The sequence below is a fragment of the Rattus rattus genome, chromosome 16 (assembly GCF_011064425.1).
Source record: "Rattus rattus isolate New Zealand chromosome 16, Rrattus_CSIRO_v1, whole genome shotgun sequence".
In the NCBI taxonomy this organism is placed as follows: Eukaryota; Metazoa; Chordata; class Mammalia; order Rodentia; family Muridae; genus Rattus; species Rattus rattus.
In genome coordinates, this window is record NC_046169.1 from 10563762 (window position 1) to 10578723 (window position 14962).

General features: G+C 48.2%; 1 protein-coding gene across 2 annotated transcripts in view; it reads left to right on the forward strand.

Moving 5' to 3' along the window:
* Positions 1-13705, forward strand: part of Mmd2 (monocyte to macrophage differentiation associated 2) — a 45421-nt gene extending 31716 nt beyond the window's left edge. The window contains exons 3-7 of one of the 2 annotated variants that reach the window (XM_032886894.1): positions 2605-2765; positions 3078-3152; positions 7970-8071; positions 9694-9763; positions 12288-13705. In XM_032886894.1, the coding sequence (XP_032742785.1) occupies positions 2605-2765; positions 3078-3152; positions 7970-8071; positions 9694-9763; positions 12288-12491 (612 nt within the window). In that variant the 3' untranslated portion in view covers positions 12492-13705. The remainder of the gene's footprint in view (positions 1-2604; positions 2766-3077; positions 3153-7969; positions 8072-9693; positions 9764-12287) is intronic. The other variant, XM_032886895.1, reaches the window with a different exon arrangement.
* The last annotated feature ends 1257 nt before the right edge of the window (positions 13706-14962 follow it).

Here is a 14962-nt window from a genome sequence, read left to right on the forward strand (position 1 = left end):
GTGGAGGGCGGAGGATAATCGCGGGTGCCATTTATCACCTTCCACCTTGCTTGAAATGGTCTCTGCTTCAATGGTCTAGCCCAGGCTAGCTGGTCCATGTGTACCTGGATATTCTTTCATCTCACCGTGGAAATGCTGGGATAACGTACAAGTCCCAGGGTTATAGACATGTGCTACCGTGTGACCTAAACCGCAGGAACGAGGGTCCTAAACAGAGGCATTGAGGGGGCGGAGCCCTCGTGACTCACTCACACCATAAGTATATTAACAAGCACAGCGTCTTTTCTCTTTCTATCTCTCTAGAGATAGGGTTTCTCTGTGTATCCCTGGCTGTCCTGGAACTCACGCTATAGACCAGGCTGGCCTCACAGATCTCCATGCTTCTGCCTCCCAAGAGCTAGGATCTAAGGCATGTTCCATCAGCACATCTTCCACACCATTGGCAGGGGCAAATGGGACAGTCGGCAGAAATCTATCACACAATGGGATGAAGCGAGCAGGAAGCTAATCAAGCAATGTCGTGCAAAAGGGACACAGCATGTCTCAAGTGTGTCACAGACTGGGCACACGGTGGCCTTGGGACAATAAGCACAGCCCTTAGTAGGAAAGAGTTGGGTTCCCAAGACTCTGGCCCCAGACCATTACTGACGCTGTCAAGCATGTTCATGCTTTTAGACAAAGAACTATGTTCCTTCTCCACACATCAGGACCTCAGGGAAAGCCTTGGATTATCCTGGCTTCCAACCACCATGTCTGGCATTATGTGGGTTCTCGGGATTTGAACTCAGGTCTTCACACTTGTGTGGCAAGTGCCTTTCCCATGAGCCAGCCCTCCAGTCCACTAAGTACAAGTTTTATGTTGTGGTTGTAATTTCCTGTCTATGGATATTTCGCCTGGATGTATGTCTGTTCACCATGTGTATGCCTGGTACCCACAAAGGCCAGAAGAGGGCATCAGATCCCCTGGAGCCGGGGTTACAGACAGTTGTGAGCCACCATGTGGTTGTTGGGAATTGAACCTGGGTCCTCTGGAAGAGCAACCATTGCTCTTAACCACTGAGGTGTCTCTTTTGTGCCTGGTAGGTGTGTTTTACATTTTATTTGTCACTTAAAGTTTCGGGAAAATGAAAATGGAATCTATTCCTCTGAAATAAAATGTCTCACTTCTTTCTCCCTTTTTTTTTCCCCCCCGGAGCTGAGGACCGAACCCAGGGCCTTGCACTTGCTAGGCAAGCACTCTACCACTGAGCTAAATCCCCAACAAATGTCTCACTTCTTACGTGAAACTGTTATCCTTCACGTGCTTGGTGGGCACCATACTGCCTAGGTCTCGGGCTGCATGATCTAGCAGTGATTCTTTCTTTTTCTTTTTTTCTTTTTCTTTTTCTTTTTTTTTTTCGGAGCTGGGGACCGAACCCAGAGCCTTGCGCTTGCTAGGCAAGCGCTCTACCACTGAGCTACATCCCCAACCCCCTAGCAGCGATTCTTAATCTGTGAGTCATGGCTTCAGAAAACACATATTACACACACACACACACACACACACACACACACACACACACACACACACACACTCACACACATTTCTGATGGTCTTAGGAACTGAGATAATGCTCAGTAGCAAAACCATTATAAAGTAGCAATGAAAATAAATGTATGGCTGGGGGATCCTGAGAACATAAGAGAACTGCTGATCTGGAGAAAGGGAGGGAGTTCAGAGATCCTGGGGCTCTGTGCTCCCTTGGGCATTGCTCAAAAGTCTGAGGCTGTCCAGTGGAGATGGCCCAGTGGGTAAAAGGCTTTCTCCACAAGCATGAGGACCTGAGTTCAGTCCCCAAAGCCTACACAGCAGAAAGAGAGAATTGACTTCAGTGTCTGATAGTGCACTCTGACTCAAGTGTACGTACATGCATGCACACACACATATACACACATGCACATACACACATGACCCACACACACATGCATACATGCACATGCACACACACATACACACATGCACACATATACACACACATGCATACACATGTGCATATACACATATACATACACATACACACATACACGCTGAACAAAAATGTTTAATACAAACAAGAAGAAAGAACAATGGCTGAGAAATGACAGCTTCCATAGGCATAAGCATAGCCCAGCACCATATAGAGTCACATAAATAGCCTGCTGGGCTCCAAATCCCACACCCTCTCACATACGAGACTTGGTCCCCGAGGGTGGGAGACACTTCATCAGTTGAGAACACATACTGCGGGGTTGGGGATTTAGCTCAGGGGTAGAGCGCTTGCCTAGCAAGCGCAAGGCCCTGGGTTCGGTCCCCAGCTCTGAAAAAGAAAAAAAAAAAAAAAAAAGAACACATACTGCTCTTGCAGAGGACCTGGTTTGTTTCCCAGCACCTTGGCCTGATGTCTTACAACCATCTGAAAGTCTAGGAGTCTAATGTCCTCTTCTGGCCTCTGCTGCCTCCTGCGTGCACGTGCACAGCCCCTCTCCCACTCCACACATATACACAAAATTAAAAAGGAAATGGATCTTTATAAAAGGTATCTATTCTTTAAAAGGCTGACCCTGATCTGTCTTCTCTCCGTCTAGTTCTGGATCATTCCCAGCATCCTTGGCAGCTCCAACCTCTACTTCCTGTCTGATGATGACTGGGAGACCATATCCGCCTGGATCTACGGCCTTGGCCTTTGTGGCCTCTTTGTGGTATCCACCATTTTCCACACAGTCTCATGGAAGAAGAGCCATCTCAGGTACCCCCTGCCCAACCCACAGAAGGGCTCATGGACGTACACTCTACACACATGTAGTTAGAGGTGTGTTAGCACTCCTCTTAATGGATAATAACCCAAGAATGATAGGCGACCTGGAAAACTGTGGCTCTGGTGGAGAGACGGAGAGACCGAGGCTGGAGCGGAAAGGAGGGGTGGGACCTTTCCTAATCCCATCTCTCAGGCTCTCTCCCCATAGGGAAGGCAGCGCTGTCCCTAGGCAGTGCCTGGGGTGCTGCTGGGCTTCCCTGCTGGCACAGAGGCTGTGACCTGACTCCTTTTCTCCCTGACCAGGATGGTAGAACACTGCCTGCACATGATCGACAGGATGGTGATTTACTTCTTCATTGCGGCCTCCTATGCTCCTTGGTGAGTGCCAGCGCCCCCCGCCCCCACTGACTGCCTTCCTTCCTTTCTCATGATTGAATTTGGGTGGGTGGCTGGCGGTCACACAGGCAGAGGAGTAGGTAAGAAGACAGGCTCATCCTTACTCTTATGCCAAGAATTATCTACCTTTTGTATCCTTCAAGAATTGTGGGCAAAAAAGAGAGCAAGTGTTGTGTGGCTGTGTATGCAAATACTTGTGCATATATTAGCATGCATTAACATATATTTACAGATATCAGTCGATGCCAATGTATAGATGCACATATTTGCAGATATGCATGTGAGGGTTTTTTTAATCATTATTATTATCTTTTCATGTGTGTGTGTGACTGGGTCTCAGCCTTGAATTACCCATGTAGCTGAGGCTGGCCTCGGAGTTCTGATCCTCCGGCCTCTGCTTTCCAAGTGCCAAGATTGCAAGTGTGTTTGACGGTGCCTGGCTTATACGTATGATTGAAAAGCTTTACTTATTTCTGGGTGTGGTCGCACAGGCCTTTAATCCCAGCACTTAGGAGGCAGAGACAGGTACGTCTCTGGCAGTTTGAGCTCAGTGGGGCTACATGTTCCTTCTTCAATTTACTTTTATCCTTTTTCCTCTGTGGTTCTGGAAATCAAACCAGTTCTCTATCTCCGAACTGTGCTTCCTTTCTATGAAGGGGGCGGACATACATGTATTGGACAGTATTACGTGTATATTTAGACAAGTGTGTGGCATGTGCTTGCATCCCCAGACTTTGGGAGGCTGAGGCAGGGAGATCAAGAGTTTGAGGCCAACCCTAGCTACACAGTGGGTTCCTGTCTCGAAAACAAAATAAAACCCCAAAATTTTTCTAGTTTTTCTGCTTATTGTCCTTTGTGTGCGTGTGTGTGTGTGTGTGTGTGTGTGTGTGTGTGTGTGTGTGTGTGCATGTGTGTGTGTGACCGTATGCATGAGTATGTGTGTGTGGTGTACATGTGTGTATGCATATTTTATGTGTGATATCCAGAGTCATCCTCTCTCCTTCTTCACCTTGTTCACTGAGGCAGGATCAGGAATTCGAATGATCAGGTTTCTTCCACACAGAAAGCCGAGCACTACTATTTTTTAATTACTGTGCTGTGGGTATAACCCAGGTTTTCTTTCACAAGTGCTAGGTAAACATCCTCCCCCCCACTTTCTGAGTTGGGGTCTTGCTGTGTAGCCCTGGCTGGTCAGGAACTTTGATGAGCAGATCCTCCGACTTCAGTCTTCCCAGAGACTGGACTAGGTGTGTGCAGCCATGCTCAGCTGCTTAACGCCTTTGTGATGACCGTTCAGTTACGTCCTGAGTAGAGGGCCTCCCTACTCAGTGTCTGACTCCTCCTCCTTATCATCATCACCCTCATCCTCCTCTTTCTTCACCTCCCCCCTTTTCTTTCAGCAGTTGAGAGCACTTGCTACCCTTGCAGAGAACCCAAGTTCAGTTCCCAGCACCCATGTTGAACAGCTCACAACCACCTGTACCTCCGGGTCTAAGGAATACAGCGCCCTCTTCTGGCCTCCACTGGCACCTGCACTCATGTGTACCGCTACACACAGATACATAGTTTTAAAAAATGTTAAAGGCTTTCTCATCCAAGGAATTCACTCCAGTGTAGAGTTAAAGGCTCTTCTTCATCCCCTTATTAATTGTCTTTTTCTAAGCCTCCCTGCATGGGAAGGGACTCAGATCTCTCTCCACATCTACATGTAATTTATCCTGTATGCAAAGAATATAATCTTGCTGTCTTGCCATCCACCCTGGGCTGTGATAGATTCACTGGCGAAAGCAACTTAAGGGAGAAGATATTTATTCCAGCTCTTGGTTTGGAGAACAGCAGGAATTTGAAGAAAAATGTCCCTACATTTTTCTCCCTACATACATGTACATTTTATTTCGTTGACAGCACTAACGACCACATTGCTATTCTTTTTTTTTTAATTTAATTATTTTTATTTTATGAGCATTAGTGTTTTGCCTCCATATATGTCTATGTCTTTGTGAGGGTGTCAGAGCTCCTGCAACTGGGGTTACAGACAGTTGTGAGCCACCACGTGGTTGCTGGAAACTGAACTCAGGACCTCTGGAAGAGCAGCCAGTGCTCTTAACCACTGAGCCATCGCTCAGGCCATGCTGCATTTCTTCTTCCCTTTTAAGATGTATTATTTTTGTTTCAAATTTTATATACTTTATTATGGAAACTTGTTTAAATAAAAGCGTGTGCCAAAATTAGCCATGCCCCCAGTCTGTACATCTCAGTGAGCTTCTGTACAGCTAGAGTAGCCATTTGGAGTGGATGCTGTAACGCTTCTTATTGGATTTTACACATTTATTATCAAATGTATTTTTATGCACATATCTGTCTTAGGGTTTTACTGCTGTGAACAGGCACCGTGACCAAGGCAATTCTTAAAATGGACAACATTTAATTGAGGCTGGCTTCCAGGTTCAGAGGTTCAGTCCATTATCGTCAAGGCAGGAGCATGGCAGCATCCAGGCAGGCATGGTGCAGGAGGAGCTGAGTTCTGCTTCTTCACCTGAAGGAAGCCAGGAACAGACAGCATCCCGAAGCAGCTAGGAGGAGGGTCTTCGAGCCCACCCCAGCAGTGACACACTTCCTCCAACAAGGCCACACCTTCTAATAGTGCCACTCCCTGCCATGCATATGCAAACCATCACAGTATCCATCACCCCAAACAGAAAATCCACGACAGAGTTAGAACCAGGAAAACTATCAGCTATATATCCTCTTTTGTAACTCACTTTGATCCGGCATTCCATTCTTCCCATCCCATAATCTTCAGCCTCCTTCTCTTTCCAACATGTTATGTGCTTTTGTTTATAGGTTTATATAATGTAAACATATATATTATATACATATGCATGTACGTGTCTGTGTGTGACAATGTGTGTAGGTGCCCCATGTGCAGACTGTGGAGGCCAGAAGAGAGCTTCAAGCCCCTTGGAACGGGAGTTACAGGTGGCCAATGTGGGTGCTTGGAATCGAACCTAGATTCTCTGCAAGAGCAACAAGTCTCTGTCTCTCTCTCTCTTCCTCCCTCTCTTCCCTCTGTCTTTCTTCCTCCGTCCCTCTCTCCCTCCTTGCCCTCTCTCTCTGAAGGGCCTACTGTGCAATCCTGGATGGCTTGGTTTCCACCTGGCTCTGCTTTCCCAGGGTTGAGACCGAAGCTGTGTTCTGCCATCGCTGGCCCAATAGTCATAGCCACTGAGCCATTTCTCCAAACTCACGCTTGCTGTTCGTGACTGATCTCCCAGCTCCAACAGCTATAACAGCCTCTGGGGACTTCACCATGTTGGTTCAAACAATCTATACGCCTATTTTTTTCCAAGATAAGGTTTCTCTGTGTATCCTTGGCCATCCTGGAACTTGGTCTGTAGACCAGGTTGGCCTTGAACTTAGAGATCCCAGCCTTGCCTTCCATTCTACTTTACAATGACTGTGAATAGGGCCCTTAAGATGACTTAGCCTGACGCAGTCATTCACATTTTTTTTTCCAGAGCTGAGGACAGAACCCAGGGCCTTGGGCTTGCTTGGCAAGCACTCTACCACTGAGCTAAATCCCCAACCCCTGCATTTTTAATCCTAGCACTCAGGAGGCAGAAGTAGATGGATCTCTGTGAGTTTGAAGGTAGCCTGGACTACATAGTGAGTTCCAGGCTAGCCAGGGCTAGGTAGAGGGACTCTGTCTCCACCACCAACCAACCAACCAACCAACCAACCAACCAACCAACCAACCAACCAGCCAAACACACACACACACAAACAAACAAGATGACTTAGCAGGTTAAAGAATTAGGGGCCTGTAGACAACCCTGACTTCTACAGGCAAATCTGAGTTTTCTCCCCAGAAGCCATAGAGTAGAAGAAGGGAACCAACCCCTCCAAAATGTGTCCTCTGACCTCCACACGTGCACCATGGTGTCTGAGTACATCCACACACTCCCAAAATAAATGTTTAAAAAAAAACACACGGACGTTCTCAAAATATTGTATAAAATTACAAGAACTGGGCATGGTACTGTGTATCAGTTAAACGGAACCAACAGAAGGAATGTAAATGACCAAAGGGCCATGTTTATTTCTGCATGTGATCTATATGTGTATATATGTTCTGGTGCACATGTGGGTGCACATGTGTCCATGCACTCATGTGAAAGACAGAGGTCACATGAAGGTCTGGTTTCAACCTTGTTTGGCCTCCTCCTTATTTTTGAGGAAGGGTCTCACTGATCCTACCACTACTCACTATAAGGCTAGACTGATTGCTGAGTGAGCCCTAGGGATCCTCCTGCGTCTGCCTCCCTGTCACTGGGGATTTTGTGGGTTCTGGGAATTTGAACTCATGTCTTTTTGCTTAAGTGGCTGGCACTTTACTGTCGTCCCTGCTGTGAGGCTAGTTTCTGTCTGGGTCTGGGTCTTATCTCATGTGTATAGCTCATACAGGTCTGAAACTGGTAGTTCTCCTGCCTCAGCCTCCTGAGTGCTGGGATGACAAGCATGTGCCGCCATCGAAACTTTGCCAATGCCTTTTTTTTTTCTAGCTGGGGACTGAACCCAGGGCCTTGTGCTTGCTAGGCAAGCGCTTTACCACTGAGCTAAAGCCCCAACCCCTGCCAATGCCTTTTGTGTAGCATTCTACCCCACCATTGTGAGAGTCTTCATTCCTCCCAGGCAGCCACTGGGGACTGGGTTGCTCTGGCATCAGCTTCCTGGGACAGTCTGGCCTTGTAGTGCTGAGCCATGCTGGTTCTCTCAGACTTGGCTTTCTTCTCTCCCAGGCTGAACCTTCGGGAGCTGGGCCCCTGGGCCTCCCACATGCGCTGGCTGGTCTGGATCATGGCCTCCATTGGAACTGTCTATGTCTTTTTCTTCCATGAACGGTAAGTGAAGGCTGGGGAGTCTTAGATTGGCAAGGTGTCCCTTAGTTTTTCAGTACTACCTACTCAGCACCCCCAAGTAGGTGAGCCCCAAGGATGACCCCATGAAAGGTGAGGACCCAGCCTTGTTTGTATCCTTGTATCCTTGAGGAGGCCCATGGGTGTACACCTGGCCAAGAGGGACAGATGTGAAGCTCTGAAGCGCTCTCTCTCTCTCTCTCTCTCTCTCTCTCTCTCTGTCTCTCTCTCTCTGTTTGTATCTGTGTGTCTGTGTGTGTATCTGTGTGTGTGTCTCTGTGTGTGTGTACCTGTGTGTGTGTAGGGGCCAGAGTATGTGGATGATCTCCTCAACCACTCCACCTTGCTTTTTTGAGACTGGATCTCTCATCCAGAGCTCATCAAGTAGCTGGCCTTTAGGCCAGCAAGCTCTAGGAATCCTGACTCTTTTCTCCTAGAGACGAGGGTACAGATGTGTGTGATCATGGCCTGGCTTTTATGTGGCTGCAGGGATCTGAACTCAGGTCCTCGTGCTTGTACAGAAAGCCCTTTGCCAAGGAAGCCATCTCTCTGGGTCCTATGTGTCTTCCAAAAGAGCTATCGTAGAGGGTGTTGGGAAGATGGCTCTGTTGATGAAGTTTCAGTGTTCAAGCACCAAGACCTAACTTGATCCCCAGAGCACACTTTAAAAGCTGGGCCCAGCATCCTACTGCCGAGAGATAAAGACAGAGGATCCCCATGGCTTGCTGCTCACCCTACTTGACAAGGTCCAGGTCATTGAGAGATCCTTTCTCAAGATGGACAACCCCTGAGGAATGACACAAGAGGCTATTCTCTGACTCCCATACTCATGTGCACACACACCTCACACAAATGTACACACACACACACACACACACACACACACAACAAAGGTTCATTTATGTGTATCTGTGTGAATGTACATGCACACATGTGTAGGTGCCCTAGGAGGCCAGAAGAGGCTGTCAGATCCCCTAGAGCTGGAGTTATAGATGGTTGTAAGCTGCCCACTGTGGGGACCCAACTAGAAGTGCTCTTAACTGTTGAGCCATCTATCCAGCACACTGTCCTCTCCAGATTCTTTTAACGACATCATAGGTAACTTGAGTCACTGGTCTAGTTTACCTATCACCTTCCTAGGCTATATTATTAGATAATGGGGAAAGCCTTTAAGAGGGCTATACCCCAAAAACTTTTACTGCTATGGAACTAGAATGAGAGTCGTTAAGTGGGGGAGGAAAGAAAATCTGGGGAAGCATCAGAAAGTAACAAAGTCCTGCATCCACAGAGGCCCCAGGGACTCCAGGAGACAAACAATCCAGAAGGGCATAGAGCTCAGTTGATCTAGCAGTTCAGCACAATTGAGAATGGCTGCTTGGGTCCTGTGGGAGATGGTGCTGGGATTAATTAGTAATGTCTGCATCGGCCACACATCGGTGGCACACAACCCCCATTGCCTATTGATATTTCTGGGTAGAATATGTGCCAAGGAGTGCCACACAGAGAAGATCCCCTCTTCTTGCTGTGCTGGTCTTCAGCATCAGAAACCTGTGTGCTCTGACCTTCCTTGGAAGCTTGTCCTGAGGCCACATGACTTGTCTTCCCAGGTACAAGCTTGTGGAGCTGCTCTGCTATGTGGTGATGGGTTTCTTCCCCGCCCTGGTCATCCTCTCCATGGTAAGTTTCACTTGCCCATCATGAGGTCTCCGATCTTCTGGAAGGAACACATGCCTTAGCAAGACCTGTCTCTTGAGACTATCAATAAAGCCCTCTCTGGCAGCAGGGGAAACAGTCTGTGTGCTTGCCTAAGGGAAGAGAAAACATGGAGATCTCACCTGGGAAATAGAGCATCCCTTGTGCCTAACTCCAAGGTTAGGTCTCCATATTCTATTGAGTTGACCAGACAGTTCAAGCAAGGCACTGACCATGGTGCCTGGCATGTTGCTCCTGCTAGAAAGCACTGGGTGCTATGTGTACTGTGTGGTTAATATTCAGCTTCCATACTCTTGAGGACTGGGGAATATGCATGCGTGTGTGCATGCGTGCGTGTGTGCATGCGTGCGTGTGTTTTAGTTTCATTTTGTTACTGTGACAAAAAATGCCTTAGAGGGCTGAACTGAAAAGATAGCTCAAATGGTTAAAAGCAGTTGCAGCTTTTACACAGGACCTGTGTTTGGTTCCTAGCACCCACAATAGGTGGTTTACAAACACCTTTAACTCCAGACCCAGGTATCTGGTGCCCCCTTCTGGCCTCCATGGGCATTGCACACAAATGGTGCACCCACACACCCCTTCCCATATGCATACACATAACTAAAAATGAAGTCAGTTTTTATTAAGCAGTTTAGGAAAGAAAGGCTTTGTTCAGACCACAATTTCAGGTTATAGTTCATCGTTGAGGGGAAGCCAAGCAGCAGCTAATCACATCCAAGAGCAGAGGAAAATGAATGCGTACTTAGAGCTCAGCTTACTGTCCGTACCATTATATAGTCCAAGACTCATCCAGAGAATGGTGCTGGCCATTTTTAGGACGAGTCTTCATACATCAACGATAATAAGATAATCTCCAATAAATATACCCACAAAACAACTTGATCTAGATCTTTCCTTGTGACCTTCTTCCCAGGTAATTCTAGATTGGGTCGGCTTGGCAGTTACAATTAAGCACCACAGCGTCTTTAAGATCTCTAAGAAATACTTTTTTTTTTTTTTTTGAGATTCTCATGTAGCCCAGACTAACATCAAATTTTTATGTAGAATATTCTTCCTTTTTCAAGGCTGAATAACATTCTCGTGTCCAGTTCTCCTCTCTGTTTTCTTTTTGTATTGTTTGAGAGCCGGTTCTGAGCCCAGGCTGCCCCTGAGCTCTTCGTCCTCTGCTTCCTCAGCGCAGTGGTTGCAGGCAGGCGTCTCTTGCCCGTCTCTAAGAGACTGTGTCATGGCTGAGTCATAGAAAGAAAGGATGGCGGAACCTGCTTGCCTAAAGATTGGATCCTGTGTCAGTTTAGAGGAGAGGCATGAGTGTGTCTCCCAGCATCTACATGAAGCAGACCACAGACACCTGGAACTCCAGCTCCAGGGCACCTAGCGCCCTCTGCTGGCTTCCTTGGGCACCCGCATACACCGAACTCATACAATCCCTTTTCTCCTCCACTGCTAAACTTCCTTTTTTGCCCGGGAAGATAAACATCTACCCTCCTCGAGTCCACCAGAGTCAGGCTTACTTGCAGGGGAGTGGGTGAGGGCTTATGGGCAGATGTGTGGGTGACTTTAAAGCAACCACACTAAATGTCTGCATTCAACATGTGTGTGATTCCCGTGGCCGTGTAGATGGAGTCCTTCTCATATTCTGTACCTCTATCCTGTAGCCCTTCTCGGAGGCTCCAAGGCCTTGGGTGACTAGGGCAGAACTGCATAGAACTGGTTGGGAGGGATGGCTGGATACTCCGCTGAGGGTACCATGTCTCTCGCTGACCCCTCTTCCCCCTCTTCCTCCTCTTTCTCCTCTTCCTCCTCCTCTTCTTCTTCCTCCTCTTCCCCCTCCTCCTCCTCTTCCCCCTCCTCCTCCTCTCCCCCCTCTTCCTCCTCCTCCTCCTCCTCCTCTTCTCCCTCTTCCCCCTCTTCCTCCTCTTCCCCTCTTCCTCCTCCTCTTCCTCTTCCTCCTCTTCCCCCTCTTCCCCTCTTTCTCCTCTTCTCCCTTTTCCCCCTCTTCCTCCTCTTCCTCCTTTCTCCCTCTCTTCCTCCTCTTCCCCTTCCCCCTCTTCCTCCTCTTCCTCCTCTTCTCCCTCTCCCTCCTCTTCCTCCCCTTTTCCCCTCTTCCTCCTCCTCCTCCTCTTCCTCCTCCTCCTTCTTTTGGAAGGCTCTCAATATTTACCTTAAGTTCCTCACGAACTTGTTATATGGCCCTATTATAAAAGTAGCTTTTGAGCTTTGGGGGTCTGTTTGTGGAGGCACAGCCCAGTGTAGCCCAGGCTGGCCTTGGACTTCTAATCCTGCTGCATTTGCCTTCTCCCACGTGCTGGGCCTCTGAGGGTCCAGTTTGTCATCATCAACCAATTGCAGATTTGGGGAATTAAGGTGGGAAAATTTGATAGCACCATGTTGAGACTTCCTTCTGGGCTTGTTCTACACTTGTATGGGTGGTCTGGGTGGCAGGGAACGACCGGCTCTTCCTCTGACTTATCTTCTTTTATTCCAACAGCCCAACACTGAGGGTATCTGGGAGCTGATGACAGGAGGGGCTTTCTACTGCCTGGGCATGGTGTTCTTTAAGAGCGATGGAAGAATTCCCTTTGCTCATGCCATCTGGCACCTCTTTGTGGCATTTGGTGCTGGGACCCACTACTATGCCATCTGGAGGTACCTCTACCTGCCCAGCACACTGCAGACCAAGGTGTCTAAATGAGTGGCCCAGACTCCGTGGGTCATTTGGACTTTGGGATCAAAGCATCATGGGAAGTGAACTGTGCCAAGATCTGCCTGTCTTTTCCTGGATGGAATTCTTCATGGGTCTAAGGTCCCTTTCAGTGACAGCCAGACCACCTTTTGAATCTCCAGCAAGGAAGAAAACATTTAGTCATTTCCGTGGAGGAGAAATTAATTCAGTACTGTGTTTCTACTTTAGATATTTTTTTTTATACTATAACCAAGATTAACATCTTCAGAAAAGGGCCAAATAGGGGATGACCATCCAAAAGGTAATTTTTAAGGTCCTGAGGGCCTCCCTTTCTGCTTCAGAGGAAAGTGACTTAGCTTTGTAGATGACAGATGGGGAATATCCCTGACCACAACAGGCATCACCAATCAATTGCAGCATGTACGTAGCAGTAGAATTCAACAGTGTCCCATGCAGACATTACTAATTGATTCTGTTCTTATGATGGAAACTTTTGGCTGGCCAGGTGTGTTAAGAGACAGGATCACAGCATAGCTATGAGAAGTTACTGTATGGACACCATTACCTTCGATTCCCTCCTGTCCGAGGGAGTTTTGGAGTGGGCTATTTGGGGTCAGTGCAGGGAGATCAAGGCATACATTCCAAGCACTCTGCTCCACCATGGCTGGCTCTTGGTTCTAGAGGAGCTGAGATCTGGCAAGAAGATGCTGTTCCCTGGCCCTTTTTTCTCATCTCAAAGAACACAGAAAAATGACACAGTGTTCAACAGAGGGATTTTTTCTTAGTGTCATGAGATGGCTCTCAGAGGCCCCTCTGATGGGCCTAGGGGCAGGGTCTTCGCCTATTAGAATGAGTGGAATGTCTCCATCCCTCAATCGTCTGAAGTGACCTGTCAGCTAAGAGCATGGCTCCCAGGGGCCCGTCCTCAGCCACTTGTACTCCTGGGCTAGCCTTGTCATAAGATGCCACCTGGACACTGATGGAGTATTGGAGCAGCAGGCCTGGCTCCTGACCTAAACTGACAGCTCAGACTCTGCAGGAGTCTGCTGGGAATCCAACATCTTACTCAACAACTGCCGGCCAGATGGGCGTGGGCGAGGGTGGGCCAAGACAGGGTGCCTTATACTTTGTTCTAGCACATTCCAAGGTATTTCGGGGCTTCAGCACCTGGAATCCCATATGTCAAAGCCAGTATTAAAGCAAGTTTATGCATTCCTCGGAAAGATGGTTGTGGAGACAGTGAGCTTTAAAATTGGATTTGTCTAGGCTGCTTGTGCATGTGAATGTCTCTTTGTATGAACACGTGTGTGTGCGTGTGCGTGTGTGTGTTATGTGTGTGTGTCTATGTGCATGTGTGTGTGTGTGTGTGTGTGTGTGTGTGTTGTGGTGTGTGTGTGTGTGTGTGTGTGTGTTGTGTGTGTAAGAAAATAGGACTTCCAGCCCCTGGTAACCATCTTGGGCAATCCTGCCCCATGCACTTCCCCTGTTTCCTCCAACAGGGAGTCAGGGTTCAGAGAAGAGGCCCACATTGGAGAGAGCCAGCTGCTGACTGGGATGGGACCCTCATAACTGGCCTCACCCTGGGCCTGAGGCTGCAGGAAATGGGGCATCTGGAATGCTGTATGGGAATGTCCTGGGAATGTGCAGTTCAGACCAAGACAAGCGTCTGCAGCTAGATGCTGATGGGGACCGGGAACAGTAATGGATGCCTAAGACACTTGGCTTGGCCCCTCAAAGTGACCACATGGCCACTGCCGAGCTCTTGAGTTGAACAGCTCCATCTCCTTGTGGCCCCGGGCTGGACATTTGTTAGAATTGTCCCTAGACAGTCACCCTACAGAGGGTCTCTCTCCTACTCAACTCCTATTCATTCTTCAAAGCCCAAATACACACTGAGGACTTTGGAGTATTTGTGTGACTCTGGGGCTATCCCCTGCACCTCTAACTCCTTGTGCTCGTTGGCACGCACCATAGCTCAGCGCTCTAGCTGTCACTCAGGTACATGAGCTGCTCCTGGAGGGCCAGGCTGTCTTGCTAGACCTGGCATCAACTCTGGCCTTTCCCACTGGCACGGATTTAGGCCAATCCCTTGCTCTCTGTGGCAGATGTTCCCAGCTGTGAGACCAAGTGAGACAGCATCTCATATGGGGCTGGAGAGAGGGCTCAGCGGTTCAGAGCACTGGCTGCTCTTGATACCCAGCACCCACACGGCAGCTCATAACCATCTCTGATTTCTGTTTCAGGGGACCTGACACACTCTTCTGGCCTCTGTAGGCGCCAGGCATAAATCTGGTGCACAGATATACATGTAAGCAAAGCACTCATACAAATAAAGATAAATAAATAGTAAATAAATAAAATGTGAAATGACAGCACCGTATAAGGCTGCATGAAGAAAGGAATAGAATAACAGTGGGGCTGGTGGGATGGCTCAGAAGGTAAAGGTGCTAGCTGTCAAGCCTGATGACCTGAGTTCAATT